Genomic DNA, 22081 nt, shown 5'->3' with positions numbered 1-22081 from the left:
GGATAGATGTTAGGTTAGAGATAAATAGTAACATAATTTTAAACTTAAAATTTTTATAATTTATAATTATTGTTTCTGGGGCACGGTGGCTTAGTGGTTAGCACGTTCGCCTCACACCTCCAGGGTCGGAGTTCGATTCCAGCCTCCGCCTTGTGTGTGTGGAGTTTGCATGTTCTCCCCTCTCTAAGAAAGGTGTGGAGTGGAATAAGGACCATCACAGATTTTCAAAGGTCCAACAGTGTTGATTGTGGTGTAGATAGGGCCAACAAACTTGATGATGTCCCTACTCATCCCGCAGAACACCTCTGTTTGCCCACAATCATCTTCCACCTCACAGACCCCCTGCCTGCCTACAGACTTCACCGTCTTCACCCCTCTACAACTCTCCCATTCCCTCCCCCCTCTGTCACCTCCACTGTGCCGTTCACAGCTGTTCACACCCAGCTCTGTGGCGTGCTTCACAATAGTTTCAGCATGAGCCTGAGATTGCCGAAGGTCCCTCTGTTATGGAAGAAGTCCTGCCTTATACCTGTTCCAAAGATTACATGCCCAAGTGATCCCAAGGACTGCAGGCCCATAGTGCTTTATTATGAAGATTTTAGAGAGACTAGCTCTGGTGGAGCTCAGGCCCATAGTTAGGATATTTACAGACACCCTTCAGTTCGCCAGACCCACCTTGGAGTTGAGGAAGCTATCTCTGCTGAACCGAGCCTACACTTGCCTGGAGAGTGTGGCAAGCACTGTGTAAGTCATGTTCTTTGATTTCTCCAGTGCCTTTAACACCATTCGTCCACCTCTACTGGGTGAAAAGTTGTCTACTGGTTGCTCTTCTCGTGTCCTGGATTGTTAACTACTTGATTGGCAGACCACAGTATGTACACTGACAGAATTGTGAGCTCCTGAGGAAATAATGGGTCATCGCAAGCTCTGAGTTCACCACAGACCTGATTGTTGATAAAGACCAGACCATACAGCAACAATAACAAATATGATAATACAGTTAATACATGATAATTCAACTTGCGCAGTTAGTGTGTACTGATCAAATAACACAAGCCAAAGTGATGGTTGTGCCTGAACTAAAAAAATAGTAATACAGCGATACAGCATTGTATCTCATGTTGATAACAGCATCTGATCTCTGAACACTGTTACATCCTTGATTGTATTATTGTCTGTACTCTGTGTCATTCATGTTATTTTGGTGATGGGATGGGTGTTTTGTCTCCTTCTCTTTCAGCCCAAAGCAACAGTCAGTGACATGACCTAATTTTTAAGGGATAGGTGTGAATAGCAGAAATATAGAGGCCACACCAAAAGATGCAATCCACTCCTCAGCAGTAAGAAGTGGAAGGCCAGATTGGAATTCACAAAGAAATACAGATACGAGCCAAAAAGGATATGATCATGATCTAAAACATATTAGCTCATATGTGAAACATGGTGGAGGTAGTGTCGTGTATTGGGCTTGCATGACTGCTTCTGAAATGGGCTCACTTATCTTTACTAATGATATAACACATTATCATAGCAACATAAATTCAAGTTAAACTTTTGAATTTAATTATGCAACAAGTCAATGATCCAAAACACACTGAAAACACAACAGTAGACTTTATTAGAGGGAAATCTACGCTTTTCGACTGGCCAGTAGTTTCAGAGGGAACTGTATTTTCCTCATCTCAATGGCTTATTTAATTTTCCTTTCTCACACAAAATATCTTTACTGCCACTAGATGTCTCCTCATCCTTTTACATTATCTAAAGCAAACAAGGCAGAGTAGAACTTCAAGTTGCCATTGAGATGTTGGCTTCATTTGGTGTTCCTTTAATAAATAGATTATATGCAGTATGAAAATAAGTAATATAAAAACATAAAAGTATTTTCTGATTATTTTTGCACCATGCATTTCACATGTGCAAACTTACTTTTAAAACACACAGTCACTGCAAAGTATTGTCCAGTATCTGCCTGACATACCAAAAACCTGTGTTTGACCAGATTTCTTTGTTTTGCAATGTTTGATATTTGTCTTGTTTTAAATAACATATATAGCTGATACAGCTAGAGAGCCTTGCAGAAATTATCAGATGATGCTGGTTGGTTGCATATCCTCAGTGTGCCCAAGACCAAAGAGAAGGTAGTTTACTTCAGAATATTGAAGTTGTTAACACCTACAAATACAAGGTATTTATTATTGTATACAAATACATGTGGCGTCCACCTTGACAACAGGCTGGAGTGTAAGTCCAGCACAGGGCTATATACAGGAAAGAATGTGCCGACATTATTTTCTGAAAAACTCAGGTTTCTCTAATGTTTATAGCTTTATTTGAAGACTTTTGAGGGAAAGAGTTAGTTTTGGGTCTGTGGTTAACTCAGAGTTTGTGCTGAAACATTAGTTCCTCAAAAGCTCTCGGTTGCACTATTATAAACTGAGGTAGAAAGGACATTATATACATTCACATTATTTACTATCCGGTATCACCCAAATGAGGATGGGTTCCCTTCTGAGTCTGGTTCTTCTCAAGGTTTCTTCCTCATATCATCTCAGGGATTTTTTTCCTTACCACCATTGCCTCTGGCTTGCTCATTAGGGATAGATGTAAGAGATATATCGTAACTTAATTCTAAACTTTAAATTTCTGAATTTATTTATTGACCTGTTACTGGCTGGTCAGGTTGTGTCTCTTTGCTGGTGTTTCATAGTCTTAGTGCAGCTTTTGATACCACTGACCATGCTATTTTACTTGATAGGCTAGAACATGTTGGTTCAGGTCTTATTTGACTGATCGCTATCAGTTTGCAGATATAAATGGTGAATACTCTAAACAAACTAAGGTAATGATCGGTGTTCAGGGCCCATTGTTTTTTTCCCTTTATATGCTACCCCTTGGTGCAATTATTTGTGAACATGGTATTAGCTTCCACTGTTATGCTGATGACATGCAGCTATATGTTTCAGCTAAGTCAGATGAGAGTCACCAGCCTAATTCCTAACACCAGACTGATTCCTCTCAATGTTTCTTCCTTATATCATCTCAGGGAGTCTTTACTTGCCACCATCGCTTCTGGCTTGCTCATTAGGGACAGATTTTAGATATATATAGTATTTTAAATTTTAAATTAACATTTTTAAATGAATTTTAAACTTTAAATGTATGCATGTATGTATGTATGTATGTATGTATGTATGTATTTATTTATTTATTTGTATTTTTATTTTTATTTACTTTTATTGATTTTTTTTCTCTTTCTATACTTCTGTAAGGCTGCATTGAGACAATGTGAATTGTTAAAAGTACTTTTACTTTTTTTTTTTTTCTGTTTCTATAATTCTGTAAATCTGCTTTAAGACAATGTGAATTGTAAAATGTGCTATACAATAAATTGAATTGATCTGAATAAATTGAATTGAACTGAATTGAAAATGCTTGAGATCTTTTACAAGTGTGTTGTACTGCTGTTAAACTGATAAAGAAGACTGGCAAAGAAGACAGAAAAATACCGCATCCCTTACATGCCCTATTGGTCAAACAGCTAAGCTACCTTCAGTAAAAGACAAATTCAGCTCTGCTGACTGCTGATTGTTAGAAGTGCCTTGTTAAAAGTTTGTTGAAAGTGCCTAACAAACTTTACTTGTTGTTGGTTATTGTGTTTTTTTAATTTAATGATTTAAAGCTAGTTCACAAATGTCTACATTTTTGAATAGTTCAGGGAACGGAAATCAATACTGTGAATCCTGTCACTTGATGTAACTTGGCCTGATATGTTATATACAATGCTGCAAAAACCGTGAACAGCACCTTCCTGATTTGGATGTACACCACCCCAGCACCTTGCCCACAAAATTACTCAAATAAATGATCTATAAAGCCCACATTTTAGAGCACCACCTGCACATCTAGCAGTTGACCAACCATAACCTGCTACACTATATTGAAAAAAGTACACACCACTTATTTATTGAATTCAGTTCCCATCAGCCCCATTGCCACAGGTTTATAAAAGTCCTGAAGCATTCAATGAATTCAAACGTGTTAGTGTGGTAGTATACTGGGCAAGAGTAAAAACGTTTCACAATTTATTGTGGACCCAATGCTCCTTGTGTAGTCTTATGAACAAAATCTATTGCTATATGTGAATTTGAAGCACATATAGGGAAGACTGACTGCATTTCACAGGGTAATGTCAAAGCGGATGCAGCAGAGGCAGAAAAAAGAACCTTTGTGTATGTTGAAAATATGAACTCCCACAGCAGAACTTGAAGAGCTTCAGGCACATTGCACAGCAGAAGCAAGAGCAGCATGGAGAAAAGCAGGAGGTGTGGTAAGAGATGGGGTTTGGAGCAAAAATGCTGTGATGAAGCAGTTCTATCCTAGGAAAAGTGTTCCTGTACATTAGAACAAGAACTAGGGGGAGAAGGCTTGAGCACTGGTTTAAATCCAACCCATCTAAAGAACATCACTGGATCCTTGATGGCTTCTTGCTGAACATTCAAAATGTGAGCACTGTGACAGCTGTGTAGTCATCCAGGTTTTTGGGCACTACCACCTCACAGGACCTGAAGTAGGAGACACACATAGACTCCATTGTCAAAAAAGTCCTTCCTCCGCCACCTGAGGAAGTTCGATCTACCACATGAGCTGATGATACAATTTTACACAGCTGTGATTGAGTCAGTCCTGTGTACATCCATTACAGTCTGGTTTGGTTCAGCCACCAAATCAACTGTTGAAACAACTGAGAGGATTATTGGTGTGCCCCTGCCAGGCCTTGTACAACTGCAGGGTGAAAAAATGGGCAGGTAACATCATCAAAGGCCCCTCCCACCCTGGAATCAGTCTGTTTGCACTTCTGCCATCAGCTATGCACTAAAACATTTAGGCCCAAGAACAGTTTCTTTTCACAGGACATATATCAATTTTGAACAGCCAGCACATCCACCATTAAACATCCCATCTGTTAAAGTGTAATATTCTACAGTGCAATATCTCTTACTGGAATCTATGTAAATACATATTTATAGTTTCCCCAGTCAGCAAATTTCCTTTGGCCCAGATTTGGGCCAGATAAACAGCTGAGCTGTGGCCCAGATTAGTTTGTGTTTGTCGGCCCAGATATGGCCCACATCTCCTTTGCCAAAACTGAACCAAAGCAGTGCCATAAGTCCATCAAGCATGAGCCAAATGTAATTTATATGGCCCAAATATGGCCCACATCTCCTTTGCCAAAACTGAACCAAAGCAGTGCCATAAGTCCACCAAGCATGAGCCAAATGTAATTTTATGTGGCCCAAATATGGCACACCTCTTCTTTGAAAGAACTGAACCAAAGGAGTGCCATAACTCCACCAAACATGAGACAAATAATACAATTTAATGTGGCCCATATGTGAGCCTTATATGCAATTTTAGTATGGTTGAGTTCTGTTAAAATCTAACGGCCCATACGTGCCCCACATGCAGCTGACAGTATGTAAAAGTCTTATTAGTTTAAAGGTAAATGAAACACTCAACAACAAATGTACTCAAAACAATTTACTTCAAAACAAGTGTTTAAATAATTACAGCTTTAAGAGTAAACATAAGAATACATTTAAGAATGTATTCAACTCAGTGTAATAAAAATCACAGAAAAAAATACAAAAAAATCAGAGTAACTTGTACAGAGAACTTGAATTGAGAAATTGAGTTTTGATGTGCAGGGACATTTTGATGTGGTTTTAATGTGCCTAATGAGGGTCTTAATGTTTTAATGTGCCTAATGAGGGCAGTGTTTTGTTGGGCCTTGTATTTCTTCATTCGCTCCCTCCTACCCCCCTCTCGGTCTCCAGCGCGGTGCAACCATTTATGTTGATTTCAATGTCTTGCACCTGCACCTGCAATAAAGATGAATTTAAATAATGCTAGCAGCAATACAACCTGGAAGTTAGCGCTGGAGGATAATGGGAAAAAAAATCACTTAATATAAATGATTTCCTTTAATATTTTAATTGCAATAATTAACCACCTCTGATTGACTAAAAAACAAATTCCAGTATATTTTCGAAAGGAATTGCAAATTGTATTTTTCAATATGTGGGCCATAATAATACCATAATTTCTTATGACAAATTATTTAGATTTTGTTTTTAGAATATATTTTTAGACTACTTTTTCACCAACCGGTTAAAATTTACAACACTTGATGTATTCTGCTTTAAAAAAGACATGCATGACTTTCAGTGCATGAGACAGATTCCAAGGGACCTTCTGCAAAGTGCAAAACCCCGAAAAGCGAAAACTAAAAAACAGTCAATAGCGTCACTGTAATACACTGTACTGTCACCAGCTCACACACTGTAATACACTGTACTGTCACCAGCTCACACACTGTAATACACTGTACTGTCACCAGCTCACACACTGTAATACACTGTACTGTCACCAGCTCACACACTGTAATACACTGTACTGTCACCAGCTCACACATCACTGTAATACACTGTACTGTCACCAGCTCACACACTGTAATACACTGTACTGTCACCAGCTCACACACATCACTGTAATACACTGTACTGTCACCAGGTCACACATCACTGTAATACACTGTACTGTCACCAGCTCACACATCACTGTAATACACTGTACTGTCACCAGCTCACACACTGTAATACACTGTACTGTCACCAGCTCACACATCACTGTAATACACTGTACTGTCACCAGCTCACACACTGTAATACACTGTACTGTCACCAGCTCACACACTGTAATACACTGTACTGTCACCAGCTCACACATCACTGTAATACACTGTACTGTCACCAGCTCACACACTGTAATACACTGTACTGTCACCAGCTCACACATCACTGTAATACACTGTACTGTCACCAGCTCACACACTGTAATACACTGTACTGTCACCAGCTCACACACTGTAATACACTGTACTGTCACCAGCTCACACATCACTGTAATACACTGTACTGTCACCAGCTCACACACTGTAATACACTGTACTGTCACCAGCTCACACATCACTGTAATACACTGTACTGTCACCAGCTCACACATCACTGTAATACACTGTACTGTCACCAGCTCACACACTGTAATACACTGTACTGTCACCAGCTCACACACTGTAATACACTGTACTGTCACCAGCTCACACATCACTGTAATACACTGTACTGTCACCAGCTCACACATCACTGTAATACACTGTACTGTCACCAGCTCACACATCACTGTAATACACTGTACTGTCACCAGGTCACACACATCACTGTAATACACTGTACTGTCACCAGCTCACACACATCACTGTAATACACTGTACTGTCACCAGCTCACACATCACTGTAATACACTGTACTGTCACCAGCTCACACATCACTGTAATACACTGTACTGTCACCAGCTCACACATCACTGTAATACACTGTACTGTCACCAGCTCACACACTGTAATACACTGTACTGTCACCAGCTCACACACATCACTGTAATACACTGTACTGTCACCAGCTCACACACATCACTGTAATACACTGTACTGTCACCAGCTCACACATCACTGTAATTCACTGTAATGTCACCAGCTCACACATCACTGTAATACACTGTACTGTCACCAGCTCACACACATCACTGTAATACACTGTACTGTCACCAGCTCACACATCACTGTAATACACTGTACTGTCACCAGCTCACACATCACTGTAATACACTGTACTGTCACCAGCTCACACACTGTAATACACTGTACTGTCTCCAGCTCACACACATCACTGTAATACACTGTACTGTCACCAGCTCACACACATCACTGTAATACACTGTACTGTCACCAGCTCACACATCACTGTAATACACTGTACTGTCACCAGCTCACACACATCACTGTAATACACTGTACTGTCACCAGCTCACACACATCACTGTAATACACTGTACTGTCACCAGCTCACACACTGTAATACACTGTACTGTCACCAGCTCACACACATCACTGTAATACACTGTACTGTCACCAGCTCACACACATCACTGTAATACACTGTACTGTCACCAGCTCACACATCACTGTAATACACTGTACTGTCACCAGCTCACACACATCACTGTAATACACTGTACTGTCACCAGCTCACACACATCACTGTAATACACTGTACTGTCACCAGCTCACACATCACTGTAATACACTGTACTGTCACCAGCTCACACATCACTGTAATACACTGTACTGTCACCAGCTCACACACATCACTGTAATACACTGTACTGTCACCAGCTCACACATCACTGTAATACACTGTACTGTCACCAGCTCACACATCACTGTAATACACTGTACTGTCACCAGCTCACACATCACTGTAATACACTGTACTGTCACCAGCTCACACACATCACTGTAATACACTGTACTGTCACCAGCTCACACACATCACTGTAATACACTGTACTGTCACCAGCTCACACACATCACTGTAATACACTGTACTGTCACCAGCTCACACACATCACTGTAATACACTGTACTGTCACCAGCTCACACATCACTGTAATACACTGTACTGTCACCAGCTCACACACATCACTGTAATACACTGTACTGTCACCAGCTCACACACATCACTGTAATACACTGTACTGTCACCAGCTCACACACATCACTGTAATACACTGTACTGTCACCAGCTCACACACATCACTGTAATACACTGTACTGTCACCAGCTCACACACATCACTGTAATACACTGTACTGTCACCAGCTCACACATCACTGTAATACACTGTACTGTCACCAGCTCACACACATCACTGTAATACACTGTACTGTCACCAGCTCACACACATCACTGTAATACACTGTACTGTCACCAGCTCACACACATCACTGTAATACACTGTACTGTCACCAGCTCACACACATCACTGTAATACACTGTACTGTCACCAGCTCACACACATCACTGTAATACACTGTACTGTCACCAGCTCACACACATCACTGTAATACACTGTACTGTCACCAAATTCAGCTCACACATCACTGATGTCCTGATAGTTATACTACAACACTTATTTGGGGGAAATGTGTTTTACTTTTGGGGGAAATATTTTCATATAAAAAAACAATTATACAAAAAGACATTTCTTCCAAGTTGACTGTTTTTAGTATTCGCTTTTCGGGTTTTGCACTTTGCAGACGGTCCCTTGGTTCGCACATAGAAACTTGTGGAGGAAAGCTGATTTTGAGGAAAATTCATGGGTTGTAGCTGCGTTTCTACATTACTATGATAGAAAAGAGGTGTTATTTGTGTAGTAACAGTGTTTAGCTCAGGAGTTATTGACTCTGGAAACTCCAATCTGTAAATATGCGGCCAACTTTACTTAAGTCCTGTTGATTTATAGCCAAAAACATCGGAATTTAAAACGGCAAACCAGCGGACTCCTAGCGAACTGTATTGTTAAACTGAGGAAAATATTGGCTAATTTGACCCCTTCCTCAATTAAACTAATAACTAAACACTTATAACATGTAATATTGACACATAATGCTGCATATTTCAATTATATGACTTTAAAGTGCCAATCACTTACCTGAACGTAGCCTACACAGTCGTGAGGAAAGCAGAAATGCCGCCCGCTGCCCGAGTCTCAGTCACATTCGCGCCGTAGTCTCACTCCACCAATAGGAGGGAAGATGCATAGCAACCTGAGGTGTGGAACAGCGGATGTCTGCCGCTCTTGATTTCAGGAATCCTGTGTTTTTCCACGTAAAAGCCAAATGTTTACCACAATTCGTGTTTCTCACTGTGTGCCATAGCTCAACCACATATGGTTCTCAGGTGTTCGTTGTTATCTGGGCCACATACCTCAAAATGAATTGTGAACCAAGTGAGCATTTCCCTCCGATTTTAAAGTTATGGCAAACCAAATATGGCCACAATTTGGCCCATATCTGTATAGCCACGCCACATTTCGGCCATATGTGCCAGATAATACCCACATGTGGCCTAAACGTAATTGCTATCTGGGTCTATGGTTATTAAAATGTTTAGTATACACAATTGTAATATACAGTACTTACTATGCATATCTGTATAGAACTCAGCTGCACCTTTGTATATTATTTAGATTTTTATCTTTTTACCCCTTTAGTCTAAATTTTTTCTCTCGATTTGTTTTGTTTATGTATACACTATGTTTAGTGGAGCTCTTCGTGTATATGTTTGCACACTTGACGAATTAAAACTTATTCTGATTCTGGTACGATAGTTGTGGCTATCAGTGGCCTGGGTTAGTGACAGGTTGAAAATGTCAGTGAAGACTTGGCCAATTGGCCAAGCACATGCCCTGAGTATACAATACCAGCTCAGTACCAGCTGCCAAATACACCTCTGTTGTTGTGAGTGATATTTGGATGATCAACTGTCATGGAGTAAACATCTGCATGCTTAGATTCCTAATGTAGATTCCCAGGTTGGCCCTGGCTCTGGTATAGTCCTCTGCATCACCAAATTGAACAACATCTCTTGCTTTCAGCAGGAGGCAGACCTCAGAGTTCATCCACAGCTTCTGATTGGGAAAGTATTTTACGTGTTTGACAGTAATGATGTTATCGATACATGTCTTGGCATGGTCCTGTACAGTGAATGGGGGATGTGGTTAAGGTGTTGGGCTACTGAACGGAAGGTCATGTGTCGAACCCCAGGTCCACCAAGCTGCCACTGCTGGGCCCCTGAGCAAGGCCCTTAACCCTCAGTTGCTCAGTTGTAAGTCACTCTGGATAAGGGTGTCTGCTAAATGCCATAAATGTAAATGTTGATGCCAGGTGTGGGCCTGAGGTGACCTGTATGGCAAACAGTGTCTTGTCAGTGTCTTGTCTCCAGTCAGTGTCTTGACTCTGTTTTTGCTGTAGTGAGGGAATGCCCCTCTCTGGCCATACACTTACAGTCTTCACTGATGGTTTCACACTTTTGATGAGTGGTGTGTATTTGGAAACCATCGGACAGGTGCGGGGCGATGTCACAGGACACCAAAAAAAAAAACTCGGGCTGGTGACATCAGCCGAGACATGACAACGACGTGACAAATACAACAACAAGGATTCCTCGCTGCCATAGGCAATGCGGCATGGCTAAATAGACAAGTCATTCAACACATCAGGAACAGGTGTGCAGAGGCAGGAGGAATAAACAAGGGCGGGGCAGACACGTGACACAGAACATAAACAAACTCACATGGCCAAAGTCCGGGCTGGATCCTGACAAATATAGGAATTCACTAGAGTAAATACAATGTCTGTACCACAAAATGTAGTTATATACATCAGGGGAGGTGGTGTTGCAGTTATTCATGAGGATAAGCTGGATGCCACACAAATATGTCTTTAACAAGCATACCTTATCTCTCTCTCTCTCTCTCTCTCTCTCTCTCTCTCTCTCTCTCTTTCTAGTGTTCTGAGACATGCCTGGTCTATCCTAATGCACACTGCTGTTGGGGATGGCTCTGAGTGGACAGCCCAGAGACCCACAGGGCTGTTCTGGATAGAACCACTTGGAGACTATTGTGTCAATGCTGTTGCGGTAGTCAGTTTTGTGCTTTGGTCTTCATCAGTGAACATTTGAAGAATTTAATGAGCTAAAAAATTACGCTGACCTATAAGTTTGACATGCTCAGGTTACACAATTACACTTGGCTATATATAGATTTAGACAGGACATTATTTACAGTGGGATCAAAATTAGTCCACATCCATGAAAGACAAATGCAAGAGAGGACAGGATAATGTGAAGAATCTCAACAGGCAATCGGTTCAACACTGCAGCTGGGATTGATCCTTGAGTAAGGATCTGTCTCGTCATTCAGTGTCTCAGTTTAAGAGAATTTAGACTGAAAGTCCACTCTGCAGTGACCAGTTCTTTGATTTTGATCATTGCATTTTCTACAAAATGAAGATTTATTGTTAAAGTGTCTTGGTTATTTTGTAAAACACTGTTCTATTCGCATGAAATAGCCACAACAAAAATGCCTTCAAATGTTGAGCCATGAAGATCTTTAATTTTGATCTACACTGTATAATCACACTCTCCGGTATCAGCTAAATCAGGATGGGTTCCCCTTTAAGTCTGGTTCCTCTCAAGGTTTCTTCCTCATAGCATCTCAAGGAGTATTTCCTGGCCACTATTGCCTGAGGCTTACTCAATAGTCATAAATATTAATTTATTTTTAAACTTAATAATAATTTTTATTCCATATTTTTTATATTACTGAAATGAAGCTTTGAGACAATGTTTATTGTTAAACATGCTATACAATTTTTGTATTGAATTAAAAGTGTAAACCAGAGATTACATGTTTACATATTATGGACAGATGAGACAAAGCCTAACTTCCAGAATGACAGAATGTGAAGAGCATGAAGAAGGGAAAGTTCTTTTGGTCTCTAAGCTAAAATGTGCTGTAATGTCTACACCATTTAACCAGTTTTTATGTATAAAAACTTAGATTAATGCCCAAAAACTGTTAAATGAATGACCTATTTATTTGAGCTCCTATATATTTCCTGTTCCTGAATCAATTGGTGTGAATTTCCTGTGATACTGCCAAGATAAAAAATATAATGGACACTACATGATGCAAAGTTGTTATTGTTACCTCTAGGTTTGATTATTGTAATGCCCGCTCCTACTGGAAAAGGCATTACAATAATCAAACCTAGAGGTAACAATAACACTGTGTTATAACACTGTGTACTGTGGTGCCAAACAGCAAACTTATTTTTTATGAGCTTCCCACGAAAGGTGGAGGCTAAATGTTGGTACCTCAAATAATCAAGCAGGGGACAGAGCTTTTTCTTACAAAGACCCAAAGTATGGAACAGTCTTTTAATAAGTGTTTGCAGAGTTAAATGGCATACAAAGTTTTGTTGAAATGAGATGTTTACTGACGGTGGAGTAGCTGGCTGCTTTATGTCCCAGGGTGCCCTCATATCTGTGTCATCTTCTGCCTTGCCCTTTATTTATGCTGTCATAACTAGTCTTGCCAGAGTCTCTGCTTGCAATCTGCAGTCAATGTACATTGTTTTCAACCCATATGTGATCACAATATGTCTAATCCAATATTAGGTGTTATTTCTCTAAAGGTTTATTCATAATATTAACCTAGGGAGTTTTCTCTTGCCTCCCTCACCTTTGGATTGCTCATTAGCGATAAATTTCAATGTCACAGCTATATCCTGAATTTGAATATTTCTGTAAAGTGCTGTGTGAGTGTGGGCATTGTTAAGTATACTATACTTAATATAGACATATGATTTTATTGAATTGAGTATACTGTAGTAGACAGCTGAAATAATTTATTAATGTCCAAATATTTATAAATCTGCTAACTTAATACCAAATCACCTCTCAAAAAAGGTCCTGTTTTATTTCAGATTTTTTTGTACATGGAATCTGAAGGCACTCTGAGAAAAAACATTAAAGAGTTTATTACATTTTATTATTACTGTTTATTATCATAATCTAATCAGTATGATCAAATATGAAGGAGAACACACTACCTTGTTTAAGATCATTTTCATGGAAGAGGGAAAAAGACAGGACAGTGGAGTTGGCACTAATGTATATATATTTTTTAATAAATCTGCAGAAACCCAGGCCTTATTACATAAAACACAACAGCAAAACATATATAAAAAGATCTAATAAAATTATAGTTAAAACCAAGCACCCTTTTATAGTCAAGAGAATAGTTTAAAAGATACATATGATAAAACAAAAATTACATATGGGGTCATCAAAGATCACCTGAACCAGGTGAAGGGATGGTCACCACTAATTGCAATTGATCGAATCAAAATCCTAACCCTAACTCTCAAACTAGAATATCCATAAGAAATGATTGCCATCTGGGCCTAATATTGATTATAAAATATATAATTTATTTCTACGGACAAAAGTGCCATTTTAATCTAATTAAACAGTAAATAATATTAACAGTTACAGACATTATAGGTTGCAGACAAATCAATATGTAATACATACAGTTCATTACCCCATTTTTACTAAAGAAATAAAAGTAAAAACATAGTATGCAAAATTGTATTTATTTTAGGTATGTACACAATGACAATATTCATGCACTTGCTCTGCATATTACACTCCTAATGTGCACTGCACGTAAATGGAATATACAATATAAAAATACACCAAACTACAATAAATAAGGGAATAAAAACGCTTGAGAAATCAGAAGTGCAACCCACTAAAATATATAAAAATACAGCATGAGGATAAGATTCCACAGTAAAGGGTGCCTGATGAAATTACAATTTAGATCGTCTCATGACGATCAAGACAATGCAATGATCAAGAGTCTCTGATCATGCAGAAATGATTTTTTTTAAATCAAATTTTATTAATATTGATCAAATCATAAAATAATTCATAAATCAAATCAACCAATTTATCAAGTCAGATTATATATTGTTTGAAATGTGACTAACATTTCTGGCAACAAAATCATAAAATAACTTTTGGCTTTCAAAAAAATGTGCCATGGCACATCTGGAAATATACACCGTGCAGAACTTTATTCAAAAGGAACAAAATAGATCGATAGATATTTTCTAAAGATTTGGGTCATTTAAGCCATCAGTTTTGAAGAATCAAAACACCATGGATCCAGAAATGTATTTTACAGATTACAAAATCCTGCGACTAAAAAGTTTACTGAAGGTTAAACTTCTCAATGTACATTTTGGACAGAGTAGCCGCCATAGACTTGGCTAGTTCCTCGTCACGTTGTCGTTGAGCCTGTGTGCACAGACACCAGTCATCATACTCTGGGTTGGGTAGGCTACAGTCCAGCAGCACGTCATAATGGCCATTACTCAGCCAACTCAACCAAATGGCTGGTTTTGTCAGGTCTTCCTCACCCAGATAGTGTATCATGGTGGAGACAGTGGGACTTGTTAGACTGCCTCCTGTGGTTAGGTAGATATTTACATTCAGCATTTGACTCATGGCCAGTAACTCAGGGTAGCCAGCCCAGGCACAATCCTGTGCTGCACTGATTAGAAATTCACCCACATCACCTTCAATAATAGGAACAAACTCATCCAGGTGGTCAGCAATGTGATGCACTGTGTGCTCTCTTAGCTCACTGTGCATTGACTGCTCACCATATACTGCTTTTGACACTGCTCGATACAGGCAATTTCCATCTGGGATGATGTAAAAACGATACTTCTTGTGCTCTTGAAGGTATTTGTTCTGTTTCTCCACCTCAGCCAGGTACTGGCTAACCTTCTCATTGAGGTCAGACCTGCTTGCATGCTCTTGGAGTACATGTAGCTTCAACACTTGGTCATCTAACATTTCATCATCATCCTTCTGCTGACATTTCAGCTTACTTTGGTTTTGGAATACTTCAGATGAGTTTTCCCATTTGCAAGTTAATGGAATGCTTTGTGAAATCTTTTTTGTAGTTTCAACCTCGTCAGGGACATAAACCAATTCATTTTGCACTCTGCCACAATTTCTCCTTAACAAGCTATGAAAATTGAGTGAGTTGGTATCAGTTATCTCATTGTTATCCTCAAAAATGTTCAGGTTGCTCCTTCTGTGCTCATCATCACTACTCAAATCCCCACGTGACTGATCAATGTTGTCTTTAAACGGACTTCTGTATACATCTGCAGTATCGCAGGTTTTGTGGAGATCCTTCATGATCTGAACAGGGACACAGTTCTCCACACCATTCGGCCTTGTGATGACAATCTCCGCTTTGGACGTGTAATAAACGGGCCTCAGTGAGGCCTCGTAGCACGAAAACGCGGTCATGTTCGTGTCTGTACAAATGTCCCCGGCCGAACCTTCTGCGTTAGTTTCCTTAACGGTGTTAGAACTTGACAGGAACTGTGTGTTTCCGCCCCTCGCAGTAACAGTCACTGTAAATGTCCGCGATGATCCTGGGTAGTGTGTTAGCGCGCTGCTGTACAACTGCATTTTACATCTGCGTCTTCCCTTTATACTACACCAGATGATCACATCTGCTAAAAATACTTTGGGTTATTCACAGCAGCAGAATTGTGAGCGCATTTCCGGGTCCTTGCGCTCCGTCATCGTTGAGCGATTTCTCGCGTCAGTCGGCGCTAAATTTAGGAGCTAAAGAAACCGTGTTGTTCTTCTGTGGAGAGCGACGCAGCACTCGACCTAAAGCTGGCCAGCGGCTGTGGAGCGCCAATGAGTCGGGAACGTCTCTAAATACAGCCAGCGCCGTTATGTGGGGGCACTTAATGCACACACAGATGGGACACAAAAACCCTGAAATTTAATTGTCATGCAACTAACCACTCACAGCCAGCAGAAATGCCAACACTGGTTATGTTGGGACTGGCACTGGCCACGGTTTCAGTATTTCAGTTCTACTGTAACATCTATTTTAATAAAATATGGTACATTGCACAAAGCTGCTATCATTACACTTTCTTTCCCTTTTTGTTTTCTTTTAGCAGCTCCACTAATCCTCTTTTTCCTCTGTTTGTTTAGTCATCACACAAATGTACCCTTAGTGCAGCTTTTGAAAATCTATTTCAAAAGCTATAGTTTTATATGAAAATAAGGTACACAGGTGTGTAAAAATTTTATTGTTTACTAGTTAAAAATCATGAATGATTAATTTAATAAAAACAACCTCATTTAATTTAAAACTTATAAATAAGTTCTCTTTAAGGCCTTTTGGGAAAAAAAACAGATTCACATTTGATATGTTACAGTTGTGTCAAGATTCAGCTGCATTTCCTTAAGAGTTATTGACAGCAGAATCAGGAACAGTTTTAGTCTGTTCACAAATTCAGCATGAATTTACATTTCTGTCTGTTTTGGTCTTTAACTGTTTGTGAGATTAAGACAATGTTTAAATGAAATGTCAATTTAAAGCTTATTGCTTTCATATATATCATATTGAATCTATAAGCTTTCATATACATTTTATTAAAGATAAATTTACAATATATTTTGTAAGGAACAAGTGATTTAAAAGCTTTATGTTACAGAGTGGTGTATGTAGACTATAGTGTAGAAATGTAGACATTTGCAATTAGCAACAAAAGTGTTTCTAATGTCTCACTGTTGGTGCATCATTCATTATTATTGGGAGATGTTACATTTCTGCCATCACCCTTGTCACCAAGGACTGAAACAAAATCTTGGCCAGCGATGTATCATGTTTAATTTTAGAGGACTGATGTAACACAACTGCTATGTGTTCAGTTCAGAACACTGTTGCTATTTACAACCATTCATTCATCTGTCCCTGATGTCACAAGTCTTCTGGCCTATGCAAACATTAATGGGCATGTAAACATGATATATAAACATATTCATATTACAGAGACAGCAGATTTAAGTATATTATATGAGTAATAATGTAGTTACAAAAAGATATGACTGCATTTCCTATCATGCTGGGGATTGTGTGAGGAAATCTTGTCTGGCAAAAATATTAAAGTCAAAACAGTTTTATGTGTCAGATTTACTGTTCCAACAGTAAAGTGTTTTTATGCTTAAACGATTTTTAGAAATACAAATAATTTAATATCAAGTTATATCAAGTTGGCTTAAAGAAAGCCAAAAGGCCACAGAAAAAAGCATAAAAATCACTTTTTTCATTTGAAGAAGAATAGAAGCGTTTTTCTTTTCATTAAATGTCAGGTCTAAACAGAGACAGGGCAAACACGCGCACCCACGTGGAACCTCAAAAGGGTCACACACGGCTCAAAAAACACCCGTATCGTATATTTTATACGATATTCAAACTCCACTAGTCCAAGGCCACCAAGATCTTGTTTTAAAGCAAACAACCCGAATTAAGTAAAAAACTTCTGCAAATATTGACATGTAGAGATTTAAATGAATCTACAATCTATTTTGTAATGTGGTGTCCTCACTACAAGCTGTAAATCATGAAATTGGTCAGTGCTATGAAACTACAGATGTATAGAAATGTTTTTTACCACCTCCACAAGTGCCACAGTGTTCCATACTGGTGCCGCAATGTCAGTGCTTGTGTGCTCAGTATGGTTAGTCTGACTGTAAAAAAGCAGTAAAAAGGAGCATAGATGAAATACTTGTGACACTGTCATCCGTTCGCTTCGCAAGGTCTTTTAAAGTGCTCAAATATGCTCAAGATAGGCAGCATGCCCCAAAAAGCTGCATAACTCTAAATGTTGGTGTCATCAACAATGGTAACATTAAAACAGGCCTCTAATTTCTAAAAGCACAGACAATTTAAATGACACAGGTCAACAATCTCAAGTACAGTATTATTCATTACAGATACTCTCCAGGTTACTATATTTCAACTTAAGAATTTTTGCTTCTACAATGGACAATATTGATATTACAAAATTGTAAAAATATTTGGAGTGATCAAAGATGACGGCATTTCGACTTAGTATATCATAATAATGAGAAAGTTTCTGGGGCACGGTGGCTTAGTGGTTAGCACGTTCGCCTCACACCTCCAGGGTCGGGGTTCAATTCCCGCCTCCACCTTGTGTGTGTGGAGTTTGCATGTTCTCCCCGTGCCTCGGGGGTTTCCTCCGGGTACTCCGGTTTCCTCCCCCGGTCCAAAGACATACATTGTAGGTTGATTGGCATCTCTGGAAAATTGTCCCTAGTGTGTGATTGCGTGAGTGAATGATTGCGTGAGTGAATGATGGGTTGGCACTCCGTCCAGGGTGAATCCTGCCTTGATGCCCGATGACGCCTGAGATAGGCACAGGCTCCCCGTGACCCGAGGTAGTTCGGATAAGCGGTAGAAGATGAATGAATGAATGAGAAAGTTTCTCATAATAATGACTTAGTATCTCATAATTATGTGGATAAAATGAAAGTAATAATGTTATAATAATCAGAACATTTCCCATTATTATGAGATACTAAGTCATAATAACTTAATGACTAAGTCATAATAATGACAGTACCTCATAATTATGATAAACTAAGTACAAATTTTGTACACAATCTTCAATCTCACATCTGACTTAGCTGAAACAATTAACTGCGTGTGATCAGCATAACAGTGGAAGCCAATACCATATTTACAAATAATTGCACCAAGGGGTAGCATATATAGGGAGAAAAGCAATGGGCCTAAAACAGAACCTTATATCAATCCGTCAAATAAGACCTGAGCCAGGAGAGGGCTGTCCCTTTAACACCAACAGCATGTTTTATTCGAGTTTAGTTTTGGTCGAGGTCAGATTTTTTAATCAAAGCTTTGATAACCGCTAGCTTAAAGGATTTCGGCACATAGCCAGTGCTTATGGAAGAATTTATTATCTCTAGAATGGGTTGGATTGCTACTGGTAGTATCTGTGTAAAGAAACGTGGGTAGGGGATCCAGTATGCAGGTTGATATTTTTGAAGTCAGTGAAAAACAGTAATATTATCTACTGATCAAAAACAGAAATAGTATCTACAGCATTATTTATTTGTTTGGTATTAAATTAATGGTCTGAATTTTCTGCCTGATATCAATTTTTCCATTGAAATAATTAATGAAGTCAAAAATTTAGGATTAATTTTGTTATCTTCAATAAGGCTGGAGAAATACACCGATCTAGCAGCACTAAGAGAATTTTTGTAGCTATGAAGGCTTTCCTTTCATGCCACTCGAAATACTGATAATTTAGTTTGACGGCATTTACGTTCTAATGACTATTTTAAAGTTTGCGTGTTGTCATTGTACCAGGATGCAAGCTTTTTCTCTCTAATTACTTTCCTTTTAAGTAGAGCTACAATATCTTGGGTGTAGTGAAACACTGACTCTAAATAGTCAGTCACCTGATCAAGTTCTGTGGGGTCAGAAGGTGATCCAGTCATGGATGATAATTCTGGGATACTGTTGGTAAATCTCTCTGCAGTAGCAGATGTAAATGTACGTTTAACATGGTGACGTGGCAAATTGCAAATATTGTGTCCGAAGCGCAATTTAAATGACATGAGATAGTGGTCAGAGATAGCTTCTGATTGTGACACTGTGACTTTATTTTCTATATTTATTACGAGGGTTAGAACAAGATCAAGAGTGTGACCTCCATTATGAGTGGGTCCTATTGCATTCTGGTTAATTCTTACTGAATCTAAGATGAAAACATCTGCTGTTCTCAGAGGATTTTCTAACCTATCAGTTAAACTTATAAGTCTCCAACAATTACTGCTTTGTATAAAGAAACAACTAGGTTTGAAATGAAATCTGCAAATTCACAGAGGAATTCAGAACATGGTCCAGGAGGTCTGTAAATAACAATTAGAGGAACTGATTCTAGATTCTTCTGATATGTCTAGATTCTTGCTTGACGTCTAGCTTATCATCATGAATAACTGCGACACCTCCTCCACTGCCTGTTAGGTGTGGCTGTGTGACTATGATCTAATTTTATGCTAATAAGGTTCTAAAACAAATTTTCTGAGTGTTTATAATTAATATAGTTTATAGCTTGAGAAACAGACACAGTCTCTATATTGTGAACCCTGGGTGACGACTCAATGCAGCTAGCAGACTTTCAGATTAGCCTGCTTGCCTGCTCCCTGGCCATGGCTCCGGATTGTCACTGATTAACTAGGCCTGTTCTTAAACTATGTGCTATGCTGCAAGAAATGAGAGCAGCACCTTCCCGAGTGGGATTGACACCATTCCGTCCTAACAGGCCAGCCTTGCCCTCAAAAGTCTCCAGTTATCTATAAAGCCCACATCATTTTCGGAGTACCACCTGGACATCTAACAGTTCAGTGATCATAACCTGCTCTAAGCTACATCGCCACAGTGCATTGTGATGGGGCCAGAGCATACTATAGCATCGGAGATCGCCTTCGATAATTTACACACCTCTCCAATATTACTCTTAGTAATCTCTGACTGACAAAGGCGTATATATCATTAGCTCCTAGGTGGAAAACTACCTTTGAGAACCTATGTTTGCTTAAGACCCTAAGATTACCTGCTATGTCCTGTGCCCTGTTTCCCAGAATACACCTAACTAGTGCTGCTGGAGCCCCTAAAGGCCTAGCTAATTTCACATGCCTTAAGATGGAGTCTCCTATAACCAGACCTTAAGATGGAGTCTCCTATAACCAGTTTCTCAGTAGGTGCTTTACTGAGGAGAGCAAACCTGTTTGACATGTGAAGCAGAGAGGAGTGGTGTTCCAGTGGGTAAGCCTTAGCATTAGCTTTGCGACTTTGCAGCTGAGTCGTCACCAATTTACCCCGGTCTGAGGGCTCTAATGTAAAGTTGAAGGGTTACTAACTCAACCTAAGGCATCCAGATTTTCCCCTACAGAAAGTACACTACTATCGCTATCCCTCTCTAGTGTCTGGATCTTCTGTGAGCTAACTATAATACAATTATCACAAGTAAAACTAACACTAATGATGGAGCAAGAATTACTAAACATGCAGCTCACACACTGGACAAGCTGAAGGTTTGCCATACTTAGATTACGTACCTTTCACTTGAATCAGATAGGAATATTTAAAAGTTTTAAAGAGTGTTTTCTTGGCTAGCTGTTTGAAAACAGAAAACAAACAAGCATTTCCCAAAAAAGAGGAATAAAATTAACTGCGATAGAAAAGTAAAGACTTTAAAAAAACTAAAGCGACAACATAAAATATTACCCAAAAGAGAAAATACGAAACAGTATAATTTAAACGCAGAGACAGGCACGAAAACTTGCAGCAAATGATTCAAGCACAGGAAGATGAATGAATGCTGCTTTCACCTGACATCCAATTTCTGATACAAGTCCCTGAGGCAAATAGTGCAATGGTGAACAGATCTGAAATTAACATGCTCTTTGGTAGTTACATTGTCCAGAAATGGCATTTGTGTTGAAACTGTATCAACTTTTTTGTACTGTACAACATTGGAAGCAGTGCTCAAAGAAGCAGAAGTGCGACAAGCAGGCGGGTGTTCATGCAAGGCTTAAAACAAACCCTAGCCACCTGCCTCTCCCATCCATTGATCTTTTCAGTGATCTTCTCAGCAGATGCTGCATGTT

The 22081-nt window shown here is 39.2% G+C and overlaps 1 protein-coding gene across 1 annotated transcript; it reads right to left on the bottom strand.

Annotated features, from left to right (window-relative positions):
- Positions 1 to 14105: 14105 nt before the first annotated feature.
- Positions 14106 to 16236, bottom strand: LOC132846283 (uncharacterized). Its single transcript, XM_060870934.1, has one exon. It carries the CDS (start codon positions 16022 to 16024, stop codon positions 14744 to 14746), a length of 1281 nt encoding a protein of 426 aa, XP_060726917.1. The 5' UTR covers positions 16025 to 16236; the 3' UTR covers positions 14106 to 14743.
- Positions 16237 to 22081: the final 5845 nt, after the last annotated feature.

The sequence above is a fragment of the Tachysurus vachellii genome, chromosome 5, assembly GCF_030014155.1.
Source record: "Tachysurus vachellii isolate PV-2020 chromosome 5, HZAU_Pvac_v1, whole genome shotgun sequence".
Taxonomy (NCBI): domain Eukaryota; kingdom Metazoa; phylum Chordata; class Actinopteri; order Siluriformes; family Bagridae; genus Tachysurus; species Tachysurus vachellii.
This window is presented reverse-complemented; position numbering and strand designations above follow the sequence as displayed.

Bases quoted from the DNA above. Each gene is read 5' to 3' on its own strand.
- LOC132846283 (XM_060870934.1), bottom strand. From the start codon at position 16,024: ATGCAGTTGTACAGCAGCGCGCTAACACACTACCCAGGATCATCGCGG.